At 42.9% G+C, this 19,552-nt stretch overlaps 1 protein-coding gene across 1 annotated transcript in view; it reads right to left on the bottom strand.

The window, feature by feature from the left end:
- The window catches only part of PAWR (pro-apoptotic WT1 regulator), a 160,865-nt gene that overhangs the window by 7,798 nt on the left and 133,515 nt on the right, over positions 1-19,552 (bottom strand). The window contains exons 5-6 of the mRNA XM_039500787.1: positions 7,397-7,544; positions 5,955-6,059 (exon numbers count right to left, since the gene is read on the bottom strand). Coding sequence (XP_039356721.1) covers positions 5,955-6,059; positions 7,397-7,544 — 253 coding nt within the window. The remainder of the gene's footprint in view (positions 1-5,954; positions 6,060-7,396; positions 7,545-19,552) is intronic.

Raw genomic sequence — 19,552 nt, 5'->3', positions numbered from 1 at the left:
ACCACAGTGCACTAGTAGCCTACTGACACACACAGTTTATTAGCATAGGACAGCACATTAAATTTTAAGACTTTTTTTAAAAATAAGTTTGTTGTCAGAGGCTTATGACAAGTATCTGTTAGCACACTTTCAATTTTCATTTTCTATTTGAAAAAAATAGTTGAAAAGCCATATCTTGCCCTCGTCAGAGTTCTGATTAAAGCTAGATGGCTTGAAAATTAGAAGTTCAATTTATTTTTTTTCAACAGAAGGCGAGTGTAAGGGGACCAGAGAACAGCAGGGTTCATTAAAAAAAGGGGCATCCTATTTCTCTGCTTCCGTCCTTCCTTCCCTCTTCTCCCAATATTGTGCCTGCCATTCCCCCCAACTCTCTCCCCAGCTTGCCCCTTATTCCTCCTTTGCTTCTTCACTTCTGCTCCCACAGTGAAGTTTAACTGAAAAGCAGCACAGCTGCTATGGTCGGCAGTGCTGTAGAAGAAGGGAAAAGAAGAAGAGAGGTGGAAGGAGAAGGGGCAAAGGTAGAAAAGTTAACCTGGTGAGAGGTAAAAAGAGGTGGATGGTGGAAGTTTGGAGGAGAAAAACCAGAGATGGGGAATTAGGGTTTTCAGCTTCCTTTGCAATGAAAACGTGTAAAATCCCCACAATAGTTATGTCAGATGGCAGGGGAAGGGGAAAAAAAAGGGGTGAAAGATTATCCACTCCCCTATTCCCTTAATTTTGAAACACACACTTAACAAAAAGAACAGGAGTACTTGTGGCACCTTAGAGACTAACAAATTTATTTGAGCATAAGCTTTCGTGGGCTACAACCCACTTCATCGGATGCATAGACTGGAACATACAGCAAGAAGATATTTATACATACAGAGAACATGAAAAGGTGGAAGTACATATACCAACTGTAAGAGGCCAATCAATTGAGATGAGCTGTCATCAGCAGGAGAAAAAAAACTTTTGAAGTGATAATCGAGATGACCCATAGAAGGTGTGAGGATACTTAACATGGGGAAATAGAGTCAATTAGTGTAATGGCCCAACCATTCCCAGTCTCTGTTCAAACCTAAGTTAATTGTATCTAATTTGCATATTAATTCAAGTTCAGCAGTCTCTCTTTGGAGTCTGTTTTTGAAATTTTTTTTGTTGTAAAACTGCCACCTTCAAGTCTGTCACTGAGTGGTTAGAGAGGTTGAAGTGTTCTCCCACTGGTTTTTGAATGTTATGATTCCTGATGTCAGATTTGTGTCCATTTATTCTTTTGCATAGAGACTGTCCGGTTTGGCCAATGTATATGGCAGAGGGGCATTGCTGGCACATGATGGCATATATCATGTTGGTAGATGTGCAGGTGAACGAGCCCCTGATGGCGTGGCTGATGCGATTAGGTCCTATGATGTTGTCACTTGAATAGATATGTGGACAGAGGTTTTTTTTCTCTGCTGATGATAGCTCATCTCAATTGATTGGCCTCTTACAGTTGGTATGGCTACTTCCACCTTTTCCTGTTCTCTGTATGTATAAATATCTTCTTGCTGTATGTTCCAGTCTATGCATCCGATGAAGTGGGCTGTAGCCCACGAAAGCTTATGCGCAAATAAATTTGTTAGTCTCTAAGGTGCCACAAGTACTCCGGTTCTTTTCACGGATACAGACTAACACGGCTGCTACTCTGACACTTAACAAAATGATCATGTGGGGACATCCCAGAAGTGCACCTTTGGGAGTAGGTGCTTAAGTGTGCCATCAGTAAAAAGCTCCAGCCTGCCAACCAAAACATGGCTTTGGCAATCAGTGCTCAAAGCCACACTGCAGTACCTTTGCAGTTACTCTTTTGTCCTATGTAGCATGCAATACAAAGATTAGCAGCAGAATGTCTTATGTGCCTAACAAAAATACAAACACTTTAGAGATGTTATATCAAAATATAGCTGGCTTTCTGAAACAGATGATATTTAATTGTTCTGAAGACACAGATGAACCAAACATTTAATATGATCTACAAATATGGTAATTTGTATTTAGAGGTAAAAACAGTGCATGAACACATAGCACTTATTTTAACTAACCACCGTAGGCTTTGCTTTTTCTATTGCAAAGTCCATGTCAGCAACAGATGTACTGGGAACAAACAGTTGTAAGGAATAATGAAACAGCACCTTTTCAATAAAATGGCTTAAGTGCAGCTTTCCGTAATCATAATTTTATGCTTATTTTTTAAGCTAACTCAACCAATTATGTACTATAACTAAATGGTAGATGACTCAACTACATTGAAACAACTGTTTAAAAGCCTTTGGACAAAAATATTTCAGAGTTACTCAAAAATTAGATAAAATGTAAAAGACTTTGTGGAATGTTTATGCTACAAAAATAACATTCCAAAGATTACTGTAAGTATGGGCTACTTGAATACAATCCAGAAACAACAACTGACTGTAGTTTAAATATATAAAGAAATAATAATGGATGCATACATGTAAGTGACTTTTACCACTTTAGATTTAAAAAATTACATTATTAATTTAATACTGTTTATTATAAAAGAACTACAATGGCAAAGAAGTGTAGGCTTCAGATACCAAAATGACAGATGACTAAACAACTGATACTTTAATCAGAGTGCAAATGCTCTCTGAATATATTCTCTCCAAACACACATTTAACTACAGTGACTCCCCAGTGAAGTCACAGATGACCAACTCTAAACTACTCCAAAGTTGAACTAAGTCAACAAACAGTTTAATATCTTCAGATGCCTTTCCTTTCAGACAGCTGGGAACTTTATGTACCCATTCTCCCTTTCTTTTAAAAGGTAGCAGAAGTTCATCGAATAGCTCAACCATTGAACTGAGACAACTCCATTTATGGCACAAAGTTTTTGCCGGGTTCTCAATGCAAAGGGATCTCTTGTTCTAGAAGCTTCTCCATAATCTGCTGACTGATTTTAGTAAAAATCTTTCACGTAAAAAGTTATTTAACCTAATTTACTTAGAAGGGACACAACTTAAGAAGTTTTCTAGATTTGTTAAAAAAAACAAGTTACAAAAGTGAAGATTTACTTACCACTGACTAGAGCCCTTGAACAGCCTTTGTATATCCACACTAATGGGGGACACATCACTAGTGCAGCAGGACCAGCAGAAACCTCTAGAAGTGATGCCTAGAAGTTGGAGTGTGAGCCTATGCCCGCTGGCAGCTCTGAGTGTTTGGAGAGCTAGACTATAAAAGGGGGCATCATAACCGCTTCAGTTCTTTTCACCACAAATCGACCGCCTAGTAAATAGCAACAGGACTCTAAGGAAAAGGGGGAAGGTGGAGGAATAGCTTGAATGTCCAGAGGCACAATTAGAAGAACTCTAGCTATTTGTAAGGAACCGTCAGTACTTCTGTGAGTAGGCCTCTGCTAAACTCCCGTTAATGGGAATGTATAAACAGTGCATCCTCTTCTCAGAAGAGTGGGATGAGGCTGACTAGCTAAGGAGTAATTGTAGTACTGATCTCCAATTTTGGGATTCTGAACTAATGCCAGGTCCATTGTATAATGTTCTGTGAATGGGTGAATTGAGCTCTAAGAGGCAGTTCTAAAGATTTCAACTATTATGTTAAGTATCAGAGAGGTAGCAGTGTTAGTCTGGTTCTGTAAAAGCAGCAAAGAATCTGTTAGTCTATAAGGTGCCACAGGATTCTTTGCAACTATTATGTTATGCCTCAGATAAGCCATAGAGCCCATTCATTTAGTGCTAAGGCAATCTCTCAGTCCCTCTGGCACAGGGACATTAGCTTTCCCCAATACACAGCCTGATCCAATTGGCCAGGCATTAGGTTGTAGTGGCCTTTTACCAGAAAACACAAATGTAACCTCAGCAACCGTCTATAGTCTTTTGATCTACATATATGAAAGGCTACAACCTCACCTCCTGGGGATATGAGTGTGGTTTTGGAAGAAATACTATTAGATTCAAGATTTGGTTAAGATGAAAGCCAGTTACCATCTTGTGCATAAATTTAGTTGCCTTTGAAAGAACTATTTTGTCCTCATGGGAGCCCATAAAGGGTGGGGTCAGCAAGGAGCACTTGCAGTTTAGAAACTCACAGCTGATGTCATGTCTAAGATCAAGATGGTCTTGATGAAGAGATGGGAAAGGGAACATTCTTCCCTGGGTTCAAAGGAGAATGCATCACTGAGTGTCACACCTCACTGAATCCTTCAGTGACTATTCACGCTAGTCTTGCTGATTCCTGCTCATGTGGCCAGCAAGCATGTTGTCCTTTCCTGCCAGATGGGCAGCCACAGAATAAGAGAGATATGTGATGCATCACTGTCATAGGATATTGCTTCCCTTCACTGCTGGGTAACCATTGTTATGGTATTGTGGGTGACTATTTGCACCACAGGTGACAGATTGAAAATGTCCCTGCAGAGCTATAAGTGGCTAACTTAGTAATGGCAACCTCATAGGGGATGATTTGTTAGTTTTATGGTTTTCAAAAAAGAGAGAGAGAGAGAGAGAGACAGACAGACAGACAGACAGACGGTGGCCTACGGAACTGGAAACAGAAACTTGAGAAGTTTTCATTCTCATATCTGCAGTCCTAACTTTTGCCCTGGAACCATGATGAAATGTCTCTCTCTTAGGAAAGGAAGCCATCCCTGTGTATCTGTTTTATGCTTCTGTCCCTTGTGTGTAAGGGTCAAAGAGACAGAACTGAGTCCCAGTTGCAATTCTCCCTCAACAGGATCCAATACCAGGTTTGAGGGCCATTCATGGCCTGGGACCTGAACTGAAATGGGAGTTATGGATCTGCAAAGGCCATCAACTGGGGCACTGGGAAAGACTGATTCCCTATACTCTGAAGGAACAGCTGAAGCTTTCAAACAAGCGTTGGTCAATGGAATGAGCCAGCAGGTGGAGGTGGTCAGATTCATACGTGATGGATCCATGACTATTAACACCTTTAGGCTTAGGTCTACACCCAGAAGCCAACATCTTAACAGGCCAGTTCCTTTCTAGCAGTTGGATATGCATATCATAAGATCCTTACCAGCTGAATCTTTAAATATCGCTCAATGTATGGAGACAGATTCCTGAGAAGCAATTTGGCCAGGTCTCTTAGTCCTCAGGAAGGGCATTAGGACCTGAGGAACACCTCTCAAAACTTAAAGCATTCAAGGAACCAGGAGTATCTGAAGCAAACATCTTTCCCATTAGAGCCTCTAGTAGGAAGATTGCCTACAACCAGTTCTGTAGCTCCTGACTAGCCTGTGGGGTGAAAGTCTTGCAGACAGACCACCTAGGTGGGAGATAACATTCCCATAGAAAGTTCAGACACAGTCTCTGGGTATCTGAAACCAGGAAGGTGGCAGGAGTAGAGGGGCACCTCTCAAACTTTGGTCTCTTAGCTTTGGAATCTACCCTCGTGAGTATGGGAATGTGCAATAGGATGCAGAAGATCCCTAAAGGCCCAAAATATTCCTAAAAACTATATAAATTACCAATACTCACTGGAACTAAAGTTTTATTTACACTACAATAAATTTGTCTAAGAAAAGTATTGGAAAACCAAGTTTCCAGAGAACTGGGTCAAAGTGTTAGCAGAGAGGATCAGGAGCCTCATTATTGTGATTAGAAAGAACTAAAATGGTTAAGCCCGGCCCTACCCATTTTTATAGCCTCTCAGAAGATTCAGAGCAGCAAGAGGGAACATGCAGGCACTCTAGTGGGCACTGTGTCTAGACGTTTCCTCTGGTCCAGTTGTAACCCTGGCACATTACTGGGAATGGGCAGAGGCCACTTCAAGAAAGAAGTCTATTAAATCTGAGGTGAAAAGTTAAACACAAAATAAATGCCTAATTCCCTCCTTATCTTGTCCTGGAAAATATAGGGAGAGTGGGGAAGAAGAGAAGAGATGGAAGAATTTGGAAGCTTTTCTCATCCTTGTGTAATACATGTACTTACTCTGTTTAATAAATCAATTTCTTCCTTCAATTTCCCAATCTGTTCCTCTTTGTCCTGTGTCATTCTCAATAATCTTACATTTTCTTGCCTCTCCTTGGCTAGTTCCTATAAAAGACACAAATTAACAGTCTCAAATTGAATGTTCTTCCAGCACTCCTAAAAATTAATTTGAAAAAGGACAGTTTCAAAATTCTGTAATTAGGCAAATTTTGCTTCTTACCTGAAATCTCCTTTCTTCAGATAGCTAGGCCTACAAATCCTGCAGTGTGTCTTCAAGTCCTTGTAGCTCAAGGAGGCCAAGCAGACCTGTTAGTCACAGGTCTAGGGCAAAATTCTGCCCCGAAGAGCCCACCAGTGTGATGACCTCTAAAGCTGACCTTTTAACTGATTAATTTCTAACTTAAGCCCTGATCCTATAGTGAGTTCTGAAACAAAGCCCAAATTGGATATTAAAATCAAAATATCAACTCCTAAAGTAACCGTGCTGGTGGGCTTTTCAGAGGCAGAATTTTGCTCCAATATATCACTAAGGTCTACTTGGCCTCCTTGACCTATAAGAGCCTGAAGACCCACCCATGGGCCTGGATACAAAGGTGTCTGAAACATTTGTCATACACGAGGCTTCAGTTACTGAAGAAGTTATGCAAACTCCTCCCCCATCTCTTGCTATCCTTTTGGTAGTTTGACTGGTTTGGGAGGAAGCCAGTTTTGGAAGGGAGAGATTACAAGGCAATTTAAATTAACTCAAGGATTCCATAATTCCTAAAAATATATATAAAAGCTTCCTGGTGTTTTACTCCCATCCTTTTTAGAAGGAAGATCTCCCCCAAACAATATTTTTATTTAGCAACTTTCATCTACAAGGATTCAAGAGTATTTGGTAGGTTATATTACAAGGATCACTTCAGAAGGAGCATGGAACATCAGGAATATGACAGATCAATGGCCCAGGAAAACATCTGTAAGGGATTAGGGTTGAGGTTATGTTTCAGTGCCTGAGAGGAGAACAGGAGATGGTTGGTTCTCTGATCAAATCACCTTTAGCCTTGGTATTATTCCCTGGTTGAGCAAATGGCAATTTAGCATTTGTAATACAAATTTCACATTCTTCTCAGACAATCTGATTCTGTATGAGTATTGGTATTCACAAGAAATTATTGCTACTTTTTATTAAAAATTTAGGACCATTGCTTAATATTTTTGTAACACTGACCACCCAAGTCATCATCAGCGATCAAACCTGTTGAGCTTATTGCATGAACCTCTACTGCCTGAGCTAAAAAACCATGTCTCTTAGCCAAGACTGTAGCAGGCTCATCAATCTCTACCTGGCCAAGCCACCACTAGAGGGGGACACCAAGTTGGCATGGCACTAGTATTTCCTCATGGAATTTATAAGGTATTTTATTTTGAAATTGGGCATCAGTTCAATTTGTATTTACCTTTTCAAGTTCTTCAATCCTCTTTTCCAAAGCACTGCTTGGTACAGAATTCCCAGAAGAATTTGCATCCCTGCTGTATCTGCTATATCCTGTCCTGTCTGTTCGGGAATATCTATTTGGACCATCATCTTCAGGTGCATTAGTTGCACTGTGAAGTAAAGATTAAACGTTATTAATATGCCTAGTGTAAAAAATAGGTTTTAGTAAATATTTTCTGTGTTCCTTATATTTTTCTCCTAGTGCCAATACATTCATGTAAAATTGACTTATTCATATTGTAAATGACCACTACTTCAAGACAACATGGATAAAACTTAATTTTCTTACCTGTAATTTTGTCTTCTCTGAGAAACAAAATCAGTTGCTTGGTCAGACCTGCAATTTCTGGGTTTTTCTGTCTCTAACCGGATTTTCTTTTCTTGCCTCTAAGGCAGGACAGCAGTACCTGTTTCCCAACACCCCCAATGCAATCTGCCGCTCATTGATCTATACAGCACTGCACAGCTGTTGCTTCAAAGTCCCTGAGTTTCTAGGAACTCAGGTTAATTCCTTCAAGGGGTCCATGCCTCGAAAAGTGCTGTCTGTATCTAGCGCCCAGAGCCAGATATTTCCTTATGCCTGTGTGCTGCAAAGAAGAAATCTGAAGAAGAATCTGTTGAGGTCACTAGAGGCCAGCTCCAGTGCCCACTGGTGCCATGTGCTCATGTATTGGTACAAGAGGCCCGGCTTATCCCGCATCTTCTCAGTTTCTTCTTGCGGCTAACGCCAACAGAGGGGCAGGAGGGTAGGTTGTGGAATAGACATAAGCAACACATCTGAAAGAACAGTTACGGAAAGGTTAGTAACCGGTTTTTCTTCTTCGAGTGCTTATTTATGTCCATTCCATGTTAGGTGACTCACAAGCGATATCCAAGGCACTGGACTCGGAGTTCATAGACATGCGGATTGCAACACTACTTGAACTTGGCATCATCTCTGGCCTGCTGGGCGATGGCGTAGTGGAAAGAGGAGGTCTGAACCAACAACCAGGTCGCTGCTCTGTAGATGCCTTGTGTGACGTTGCAGTCTATATGGTTTTATACAAATATACTAATGAGTGAATATAATGTAACTGGAATATACTTCATGCAAAAGGTCTCTTGTAAGGTATCATTACAAAGCTTATAATCTACTGAGTGTGATCATCCTATTTGTATAAATGTATCACTCTTGTATCTGAAACTAGAAATATGAAATATAACTCTAAGGGCCTATTGTAATTATGCAAAGTGTGGGCCATTAATGGTGGTTTGGAATCTTGACTCCCATTAACCAGGACAATTGGCTGCAGATAGCTGTTTTACCTGCAAGTCTTCCTTTTATATGTGTGTGCTGGCAAGTGGGCAATGAAGTCTTGCAGTGACATGCGATCATGTCACCTGAACTGGAATCCATCTTGAACCTGGTGCTTTTCCATTGAGAAGGAGGGGATGGGAACCCAGAGACGGACAAAGGATTCCCACCTTATGCAAAAGATATATAAAGGGGTGGAACAGAGGAGCCATCATGAAGAATCCCCTAGCTACTACCTGAGCTGGAACAAGAGCTGTACCAGGGGAAAGAATTGTCCCCAGGCCTGGAAGGTGTCCAGTCTGAGGCAAAAACTTACTGAAGCATCTCTGAGGGTGAGATTATCTGTATTCAGTTTGATTAGACATAGATTTGCGCATTTTATTTCATTTTGCTTGGTGACTTACTTTGTTCTGTCTGTTACTCCTTGGAACCACTTAAATCCTACTTTCTCTATTTAATAAAATCACTTTTTACTTATTAATTAACTCAGAGTATGTATTAATACCTGGGTGAGCAAACAACTATGCATCTCTCTCTATCAGTGTTATAGAGGGCAAACAATTTATGAGTTTACCCTATATAAGCTTTATATAGGGTAAAACAGATTTATTTGGGTTTAGACCCCATTGGGAACTGGGCATCTGAGTGTTAAAGACAAGAACACTTCTGTTAGCTGCTTTCAGGTAAACCTGCAGCTTTGGGGCAAGTAATTCAGACCCTGGGTCTTTGTTGGAGCAGATGGGAGTGTCTGGCTCAGCAGGACAGAGTGCTGAGGCCCTGAGCTGGCAGGGAAGGCAGGGGTAGAAGTAGTCTTGGCACATCATGTGGCAGCTTCCAGGGGGCTTCTGTGATCCAACCCGCCACACCTTGGATCAGGACCTGGGCCTGGGCTGATGATGAAAGCCTGAGCTCTTGTTGAATGGGTGGTCACGATGGCAGGAGGTGGGACGCCCGCCTGCTCGCAACATGGGTGAATACAGGAGAATGAAATACTCTGGGCTGAAACAAGTATGCCTTTCATCTTACCTGCTACTGCCACAAAGAGCTGCATTGTTTTACGGAACGGCTGATCCTCTCAACGCACAAGGCCAGGTCACATCTAATATCCAGTGAGTGGAGATGACGGTCCTCTGCATTCCTGTGCAGTTTCAGGAAGAAAACTGGCAGGAAAATAGCCTGATTACTATAAAACTGCAAGATCACCTTTGAAAGGAATGCTGGATCGGGATGCAGTTGAACCTCGTCCTTAAGGAACACCATATACTGGGGCTCAGACATAAGACCCTAATCTCCGAGACCCTCCTGGCTGAGGTAATCACTACTGGGAAAGTGACCTTCCAGGAGAGATACAACAGAGGGAACAGTGCCAGCAGTTCAAAGGGAGGACCTGTAAGTCTTGACAGGACCAGGTTTAAGTCCCATGGTGGAATCCATTTGTGAATTTGAGGGTAAAGTCTCTCTAATCTCTTGAGGAAGCGGATGGACATTTCATGAAAGAAGACTGATTTACCATCCACCAGAGGGTGGGAGACTGAGGTTGCTGCTAGATGCACCTTGACTGAAGAAAAAGTCAATCCCTGTTATTTCAGGTGGAGCAGGTATTCCAGCATAGACTGGAGGGGCAATCGAGTCGGAGAAAGACTTCGATGGGAAGATCCCTGAGAAAACTTCCACTTGGCTAGGTAAGTTGCTCTAGTAGAGAATTTCCTACTACCCAGCAAGAACTGGTGGACTTATTCTGAACAGGTCTGTTCTGCTGGGTTCAACCAGGGCTTCCACATGGTCAGGTGGAGTAAATGGCCACGATCCTGCAAGATCAGGTCTGGACAGGGCAGAAGCAGCATCATGAGCTCTACTGACAAGTCCAGCAGCATGCCAAACCACTGTTGTTGCAGCCACTCAGGGGCTATAAGGATCACCCACGCTCTGTCTCACTTGACTTTCAGGAGGACCTTGTGTACCACAGGAATGGGAGGAAAATCATAGAACAGGAGCTCTCTCCATGGAATTAGAAAGGCATCAGAGAGAACCCGGGCTGTGACCACACAATGAGCAAAACGGATGACATTTCCTGTTCTGCCTGGTTGTGAACATGTTGACATGGGGAGACCCCCCCACTGCTGGATCTGGTCACCTCTAGGTGAAGGGACCACTTGTGGTGAGAACAGAAAGACTTGCTGAGGTGATCTGCCAGAACGTTCCAGGCTCCCAGAAGATGGGAAGCTTTGAGGTAGACGGAGTGTTTCTCACACAAGTCCCACAGGTGAATGGCCTCCTGGCACAGGGCAGAAGAGCATGTTCTTCTGTACCTGTTAATGTAAAACATGGCTGCCGTGTTGTCCATGAGCACTCGTACAACTTTGCCCATGATCTGGGGTAGGAACACTTGGCAAGCTAAGCCGATCATGCTGAGCAATTTGATGTTTATGTGCAGCGAGAGCTCTTCCCAGGACCACAAGCCCTGAGATGCTCAAGGTGAACCCCCCAACCTAGACTGGCTGCATCTGAAATTAGGGATACTGAAGGCTGGGGGTGACAAAGGGATTGCCCACAGCCATTGATTGGGGATCCTTCCACTAGTTGAGGGAGGCGAGGACTGGGGTGGGAACTGTAAGCATTGAATCCAAGTAGTTACGGTTCAGTGAATACATAGGGCCCTTCATATTTAGTTGGCATCATAGATTTGTGTGCTGTACTACCTAAGTTCATGAGGCCACGTGACCCAAAAGTTTGAGGCAAAAAAATGTGTTGTCGTGACCGGCTGGGCCTTGACCTTGGATATCAGACCTGACATTGTCTGAACCAAGCCTCCAGGAGGAAGGCTCCAGTCCAGGTTGAATCGAGCACCACTCCAATAAACTCTATTCTCTGGACAGGGACAAGAGTCAACTTTTGCTTGTTTATCAACAGGTGCAGGGCCAGCAGGATTGCAGTGCCTTGGACCAGGCTGATGCTGATTTTCACTTGAGTCTCTGAGCAGCCCTTGATAAGCCAGTCATTGAGGTACAGGTAGACTTGAACGCCTCGCCTTCCGAGGAAGGCCACTACCACCTCCGTGCATTTCATGAAAACCTGAGGGGCTGCTTTCAGACCAAAAGGAAGGATGGCAAACTGGTAATGGGTCTGGTTTACAATAAATCTGAGGAACATTCTGTGGCCCCAGAAAATGGAGATTGTGGAAATAAACATCTTTCAAGTCGAGGGCGGAGTACCAGTCCCCTGGATCCAGGAAGGGAATAATGGAGGCCAGGGAGATTACACGAAACCTCAGTTTCTTGTGATAACTGTTGAAGTGATGCAGGGCTAGGATGGGTCAGAGACCCCCTTTGGCCTTCAGGATTAGGAAATAATGGGAGTAAAATCTCTTCCCACTCAAGTTCTGAGGCATCTACCCCACAGCCCTTACGCAAAGGAGGGCTTGCTCCTCCTGAATTAGAAGTTGCTCATGAAAAGGGTCCCTGAAGAGGGATGGGGATAGGAGGTGGGTGGGAGAAAACTGAAGGGTGTAACCTTCTTCCACTGTACTCATCACCTCAGATCGTGGGGTGCCAAGGGACAATGCCGTGCTAAAGTAGGAAAGACGGTCTGAAAACAAAAGGTGTGCAGGATATGGTGTCTGAACTGATAGAACTCTTGAAGGGACACCTGACGGCATTATGTTTGGGTCCTCCCAGGTATCTGTGCAACCAGGGTATCAAGGTTGAAATGGAGGTGGGCAGTTGTCTGCGCTTATAATTGCTCCTCCATTTTTTAAACAGGTCCTGGCAAGGTGCCGGAGCCAAGAAGCGGATCAGCTGTTGAGGCTTGATCTGCTTCCTCAAAAGTGCTGAGGAATAGAGGCCAGGAATCTGAGAGTGGCCCTAGTGTCCTTCAGACCGGGGAGCTTTGAGTCCATCTGCTCCAAGAAGCAGGAGGTACCCTCAAAGGGAAGATCCTAAATGGACTACTGGACCTCAGGTGACAGCCCTGACCTCAGGATTGAAGCCAGGAGCATCACCTCATAATCACTGCCAAAGCTCACTGTTCTGGCTGCAGTGTCAGCTGCATCCAGGGCCACTTGGAGAGAGGCTCTGGCTATGGTCTTCCTTCCCTTCTTCCATTAAGGTGGAAAACTCGGAGTCCTATGGCAGCAAGTCTTTAAACTTCACCATGGAATCCCAAATGTTGTAATCGTACATCCTAAGCAAGGTTTATTGGTTGGAAATATGAAGCTGGAACTTACCCATCAAAGTAATCTTCCTTCTGAACTGGTCTAGTGTCTTTAAATCCTTTGGGCTGGGGGTTGTGCCTAACTGACCTTGCCTGTCCCTCTCATTGGCAACTGTGACCACAAGGGATCCAGGAGGAGGGTGGAAGAACAAGTATTTATAATTCCTTGGCAGAAACATAGTATTTTTCTCTGCCCTCTTTGAGGTGGGAGGAAGAGAAAATGGAGTCTGCCAGAGGGACCTGACAGGATCCATAATAGTCCTGTTGAGGGGTAGGGTCACCTTTGATGGGGCCACCATGGTCAAAATGTCAGTGAGGGTAGGAGAGGACTCTTTAAGAATCTCCACCTATAGCCCCAGGTTAGAAGCCACCCTTTTTAATAGCTCCTGGTGATCTCTAAAGTCATCCTGTGGCACTGAGCTGCTCAGTCCCAAGAACGCTTTGTCTGGGGAGGAGGAGGAGAAGGAAGAATAAGCCTGTACCAGTTCCAGTCCCAACTTTAGGGTCAGGCTTAAGTCCTGGTTGTTGGTAGCAGAGTCTGGTTCAGGTGCTGGATGGTGCAGTGGAGACACAACCGAATAGGAATGGCTGGACGGTGGTCATAATACCAGGAAAAAACCCCAAGAATTCCAGAACAGCCACTTGACCTGCATCGACCACTGTCCTCCAGGCCAGGTGTCGGGGCAGAGTGGGGAGCCTTTACCAAGATCCGGTGGAACTTAGGATGGGTAATGGTGGTGGCTCTTTGGCTGTGTTCAGGGTTCCGCCTGAGGAAGAGTCTTCTTGAGGAGACCATGGGATAGCGGTACCCCTCGCTTCCACTGCTTAGTGCAAATGATCTGGGGATTTGTGCCGGATCAGAGAAGTCCTCGCGAAGACAGGAGGGCCAGTTTTCCTCTGGTAGGTACCAAAGAGCCCAGTGCCAGGTATGAGCTCAGAGGCACATGCTCCCTTTTGCTCTACACACTTGGAGCTGGTGGTTTTCCCATCAGGGTTGGCGGAACCAGGAGCCTCATTAGGTCCCTGTCTACTGCAAAGACTTCTGGGTGGAAGGCACTGCAATCCTGCTGGTGCCACAATGACCCCTACCCCCACCCCAGCATCAGCAGATAGTCCCACACTGGACTCAACAACACCTGCGAGCAGGGCGGAGTCGACAGTGCCACTAGCGAAACAGGGGTGAAGGAGTGGCCCAACGCAGGTCACACACTGCTGCATTCCTCTCATATGTCCTTCCCTAATACCAGGGAGTGTTCCCTCTTTGGACCACTGTTTCTTGTGCTTCTTTCTTGATACAGGAGAGGGGGGATCAGTGCCAAGAAACACACGGTGCCAGAGGGATGCTTTGCACCAAAGCCGAGGTGCTTGGCGCCGAGTCCGACCAGCTTGGCTCTGACACTGGTCTGACTGCAGCTTCCAATACGATAGCCTTAGCCTAGCCTGTCCTTTTTTGTACAAGGCTTGAAGTCCTGGCAGATTTGGTAAAGCTCTCATATGTGAGCTCCTCTCCCAGACACTTCAGACAGTCGCTCACCAGCATAGGCTTGTCACAGGTGGCTCAGGGTATGACGCCCGGAGACTGGGGCATGCCCGGCCCCAGGGGCAAAAGAAGCCCTTCTAATTTAAGAGAGAGGGTCCAACTATATACACTAATACTACCTACACTATGTACACTAATACTAGAAATTAAAACCGAAGATAACTAAACTAGAGAATAACAGGAAAAAACACTGTATGAATGCCTTGCCAAAGCAAGAGAAGCTGTTCCAGCAACTGTCACAGATAAGAAGGAACAGAGGGTGTGGGGCGAGCCAGGCCCCTTATACTGGGTCATGAGTGTGCGGCACCAGAAGGTGCTAGAGCCGACCTGAGGGATACCACTGAGGAAAAAAATCTCTGGTGACTGTGCATGTGGCGCGCACACACCTAACACGGAATGGACATGAGTAAGCACTCAAAGAACTTGATATCTATAGCTGATCAGAATTAGGACAGTTGCAGACAGACTTTATTGATTTCCTTTGCCTGAGCTGGATGAGAGTCAACAATTTTCTCTTGAGGTTCCAGCAAGGTTAAATCCTATCTCCTTTACACCTCACCTTGAGGAGGGGCTAAGAAGATTAGAATGGGTCAAGACTTGCATCTCCATTAAGGAATGTGTGATCTGAATCTTTTGGATCACAATGCTTGGAAACTACCCCTTCCCAGCTGAGCAATGACTGCTAGTTACATCTAGGGGAAAACTTTGGAACAAGCAGGCAGTGTGTTTTTGGTAGGGCAATTACAGCCCTTGATTTGAGAGTCCTGAAAAGCAAGGGAGTCCCTACTCATACTGCTTGAGGACAGAGGGGAAGCTATCTGAGTAGACCCTTAAGCAGAGACTGATATTCTGATTTGTGGGGAACAGGCCAAAAAGAACGTGAACCAAACATGGGTGGTTCTGGGAAAAGCTAGGATATTAAGGTGGTGGTGGGGATGTTTAGACTGATCCTCAGATTCAAACAAGCTATGGAGGTAGTGAATCACTTGTGGCTTAAGAGACTGTTCCTGAGCAGGAAACTCTCAGATAAAGCAGAGGTCCAATAGTGGGAGAAAGTGAGGCTCCTGTGCTACCATCCTCACTTTAACATTATTCAATAGAAGCCATCCATTGTAGCATTTTGGGGGCTCCCACATAGCCCAGATTTGTTCTCTTGCTAACCAACCTGAGGCTTCCTGACTATCATGGAACTGAAAGTTGTGAAAAAGAGCAGGACTTAACGGCTGGAAAAACAGCTATCACGTATGAGAAGCCCCCAAAACTAATAGATGCTGAAATGGGAGGATGACGCCAACATGTGGAACTGAATATAGGAATAAGATTCCTTTGACATTGCCAGCTCTTCACAACCAAGGAAATGCTCAAGTGGCTAGGAATATGCTGTTAGGCTAAAGAGATCCCCAGCCTCCCCTGAACTGATCCCCTGAAGACCCTCTGTCCCTAAAGAGAGAAGATGGTAAAACTTACTGAGGAAAATAAAGCCCCCAGTGACCAAACTTCTGAAAACAGGAACAGGTGACTGGGAAGCAACCACAGTGCATTTCACCAGATGAGGCACAGATAAGGCAACAACATTCTTGATTGTCTGAAACTTTAAAAAACAAACAGTAAAACTTAAAGTTCCAAACCAAAGGGAGTAGCAGATTCTTTTGACAGAACTGGCCCAGCACATGCACTCTCCCTACCAAAAGAGAGCAGAGCTATATAGTCACTACAGATATCAATTCATATATAAAACAGAGGATGCAGGAAAAAAGTGAAGCATTATTTAATTTGCCCTCTGCTAGCTAGCAGGCTTGAATATCTATTTCATTCCTCATTACCTGCAAATTTTGCCACCTCACTGCTTACCCCTTTTTCCAGATCATTTATGAAAATGTTGAACAGCATTGGTCCCAATAAGAGTCCCTGGGGGACACCACTATGAGAGGACCTTCCTTCTTATCCCACGAGTGCTTATTTTGCTTAAGAGCCTTTGGTGAGGGACCTGGTCAAAGGCTTTCTGAAAGTCCAAGTACACTATAGCCACTAGATCTCCTTGTCCATGTTTACTGACCTCCTCAAAGAATTCTAATAAATCGGTGAAGGCCATGTTGACTCTTCACCAACAAATCACATTCATCTCTCTGTCTGATAATTCTGTTCTTTACTATAGTTTCAATCAATCAATCTGCCTGGTACTGAAGTTAGGCTTACTGGCCTATAATCACCAGGATCACCTCTAAAGCCTTTTAAAAAAAATTGACATTATATTAGCTACTGTCCTGTCATCTGATACAGAGGCTGATTTACGCAATAGGTAACATACCACAATCAGTAGTTCAGCAATTTCATATCTGAGCTCTTGGAGAGCTCTTGGGTGAATACCATCTGGTCCTGGTGACTTACTGCTGTTTAATTTATCAATTTGTTCCAAAACCTCCTCTACTGACACCTCAATCTGGGACAGTTCCTCAGATCTGTCACCTAAAAAGACTCACTCAGGTGTGGGAATCTTCTTAACACCCTCTGAAGTGAAGACCAAAGCAAAGAATTCATTTAGCTTCTCCATAATGGCCGTATCGTCCTTAAGTGCTCCTTTAGCATGTTAGATCATCCATTGGCCCCACTGATTATTTGGCAGGCTTCCTGCTTCTAATGTACTTAATTCATTTGCTGTTAGTTTTTGAGTTTTTTGCTAGCTGCTCTTCAAATTCTTTTTTGGCCTGCCTAATTATACTTTTACACTTCATTTGCCAGAATTTATGTTCCTTTCTATTTTCCTCAGTAGGATCTGACTTACAAATTTTAAAGGATGCCTTTTTGCCTCTAACTGCTTCCTTTACTTCATTGTTTAGCCATGGTGGCACTTTTTTGGCTCTCAGACTATATTTTCTCATTTGGGGTATACACTTAATTTGAGCCTCTATAGCAGTGTTTTAAAAATAGTTTCCATGCAGTTTACAGGCATTTCACTTTTGTGACTAACAATTTCCATTTAACTCACTTCTTCATTTTTGTGTAGTTCCCCTTTCTGAAGTTAAATGCTACTGTGGTCAGCTTCTTTGGTGTTTTCTCTCCCACAAGGATGTTAGACGTAATTATATTATGGTCAGTATTACTGAGCAGTTCAACTATATTCACCTCTTGGATCAGATCCCATGCTCCATTTAGGACTAAATCAAGAATTGCCTCTCCTTTTGTGGGTTCCAAGAAGCAGTCATTAATGGTGTCTAGAAACTTTATCTCTGCATTCCATCCTGAGATGACATGTACCCAGTTAATGTGGGGATAGCTGAAATATTATTATTGAGTTTTCTTTTTTTATAGCCTCTCTAATCTCTCAGAGCATTTCACAATAACCAGCCTGGTAAAGTGGTTGGTAGTATATTCCTACTCTTATATATAGGACATTATAAGTGTGGGCGTATATTTAAGTCTATAGCAGTTGTTTCACAAGTGATCCTGGCTTTGGCTTTAATTCAAACAGTTTTAAGCTGGAATCAGTTGAAAATAAAGACGTGTAAACTTCTGTGCTATTACACTATCAGATTTGCAAGTTTATATGAAAATGAAAGAACAGACCACAACCTCAGTCCAAGCACAGTATTTGTTAGTCTACATGGAGTATACAATTTTTACGCCAAATCAATTCTTTAACTTTTTTAGTTTGTTCTATTAGGAAAAACATGCTCTTTTGAAAGCATTTTATTAGCCCATGTGTAACAAAATTCCTGATACCCAGTTTAAGAGTGTTAAAAGAAAATGTCAAAGTTTTCTGAAATACCAATATTAAAAAAAGCCAATCTATTTAAAAGCCAAGCAAGGTGGTTTTACTTTAAAAAGGAGGATCTCACAAGAGAGTCAACATCAAAAACTAGAGTTTTCATAAATGTGTGTTAAGATGGGAAACTCGTATCTCAACCTCATACTCGGAGCTTCTTCAAATTAAGAGTCAGTCACCTAATGAACTAAAGCACCGTTATAGAATCCTTAAAAAATGGAAATTGTCAGAGCACAGAGCCCCACTGAAACAAAACTCAAGGGGGAAGTGCAACTACATTCTCAGTTATTATTATGAAATGTAGATAATATAAAATATGGCCAATTTTTAAAAGTTACACTGTCAAACATTTTCATATGGGAAATCTCAGATTCAATACGGTCTCTCTTCAAGTTTGAATAAGGGGCGATGTTAAATAACTCTGAAGTAGTCCATAGTTACGTCTCCTCAACCAGGAAAGTCAGCACCACAATGCAGACCCTCAAGTAGAAGTTACTGTGAATAGTAAAAAATATATATATAAAATAAAAATATTTTTGGAAGTTTTCTACATTTTCAACTCTATTGATTTCAATTACAACACACAATACAGTGTATAGTTTTCACTTTATTTTTTTATTACAAATATTTGCACTGTAAAAAACAAAATATTTTTCAATTCACCCAATACAAGTACTGTAGTGCATTCTCTTTATCATGAAAGTTGAACTTACAAATGTAGAATTATGTACAAAAAAACCTGCATTCAAAAAGAAAACGTAAAACTTTAGAGCCTACAAGTCCACTCAGTCCTACTTGTTCTGCCAATCGCTCAAACAAGTTTGTTTACATTTGCAGGACATAATGCTGCCTGCTTCTTGTTTACAATGTCACCTGAAAGTGAGAATAGGTGTTTGCATGGTACTGTTGTAGCTAGTGTCGTAAGATATTTACATGTCACATACACTAAAGATTCATATGTCCCATCATGCTTCAACCACCATTCCAGGGCACATGCATCCATGCTGATGATGGGTTCTGCTTGATAACCATCCAAAGCAACGTAGACTCATTTTCATCATCATGAGTCAGATGTCACCAGCAAAAGGTTGATTTTCTTTTTCGGTGGTTTGTGTTCTGTAGCTTCCACATCAAAGTGTTGCTCTTTTAAGACTTCTGAAAGCATGCTCCACACGCCCACCCTCTCAGATTTTGGAAGGCACTTCAGATTCTTAAACCTTGGGTCTAGTGCTGTAGCTATGTTTAGAAATTTTACATTGGTACCTTCTTTGCATTTTGTCAAATTTGCAGTGAAAATGTTCTTAAAATGAAC

This window comes from Mauremys reevesii, linkage group 1, assembly GCF_016161935.1.
Source record: "Mauremys reevesii isolate NIE-2019 linkage group 1, ASM1616193v1, whole genome shotgun sequence".
Taxonomy (NCBI): domain Eukaryota; kingdom Metazoa; phylum Chordata; order Testudines; family Geoemydidae; genus Mauremys; species Mauremys reevesii.
The sequence above is the reverse complement of the archived record's forward strand: the minus strand, read 5'-3'. Positions and strand labels throughout refer to the sequence as shown.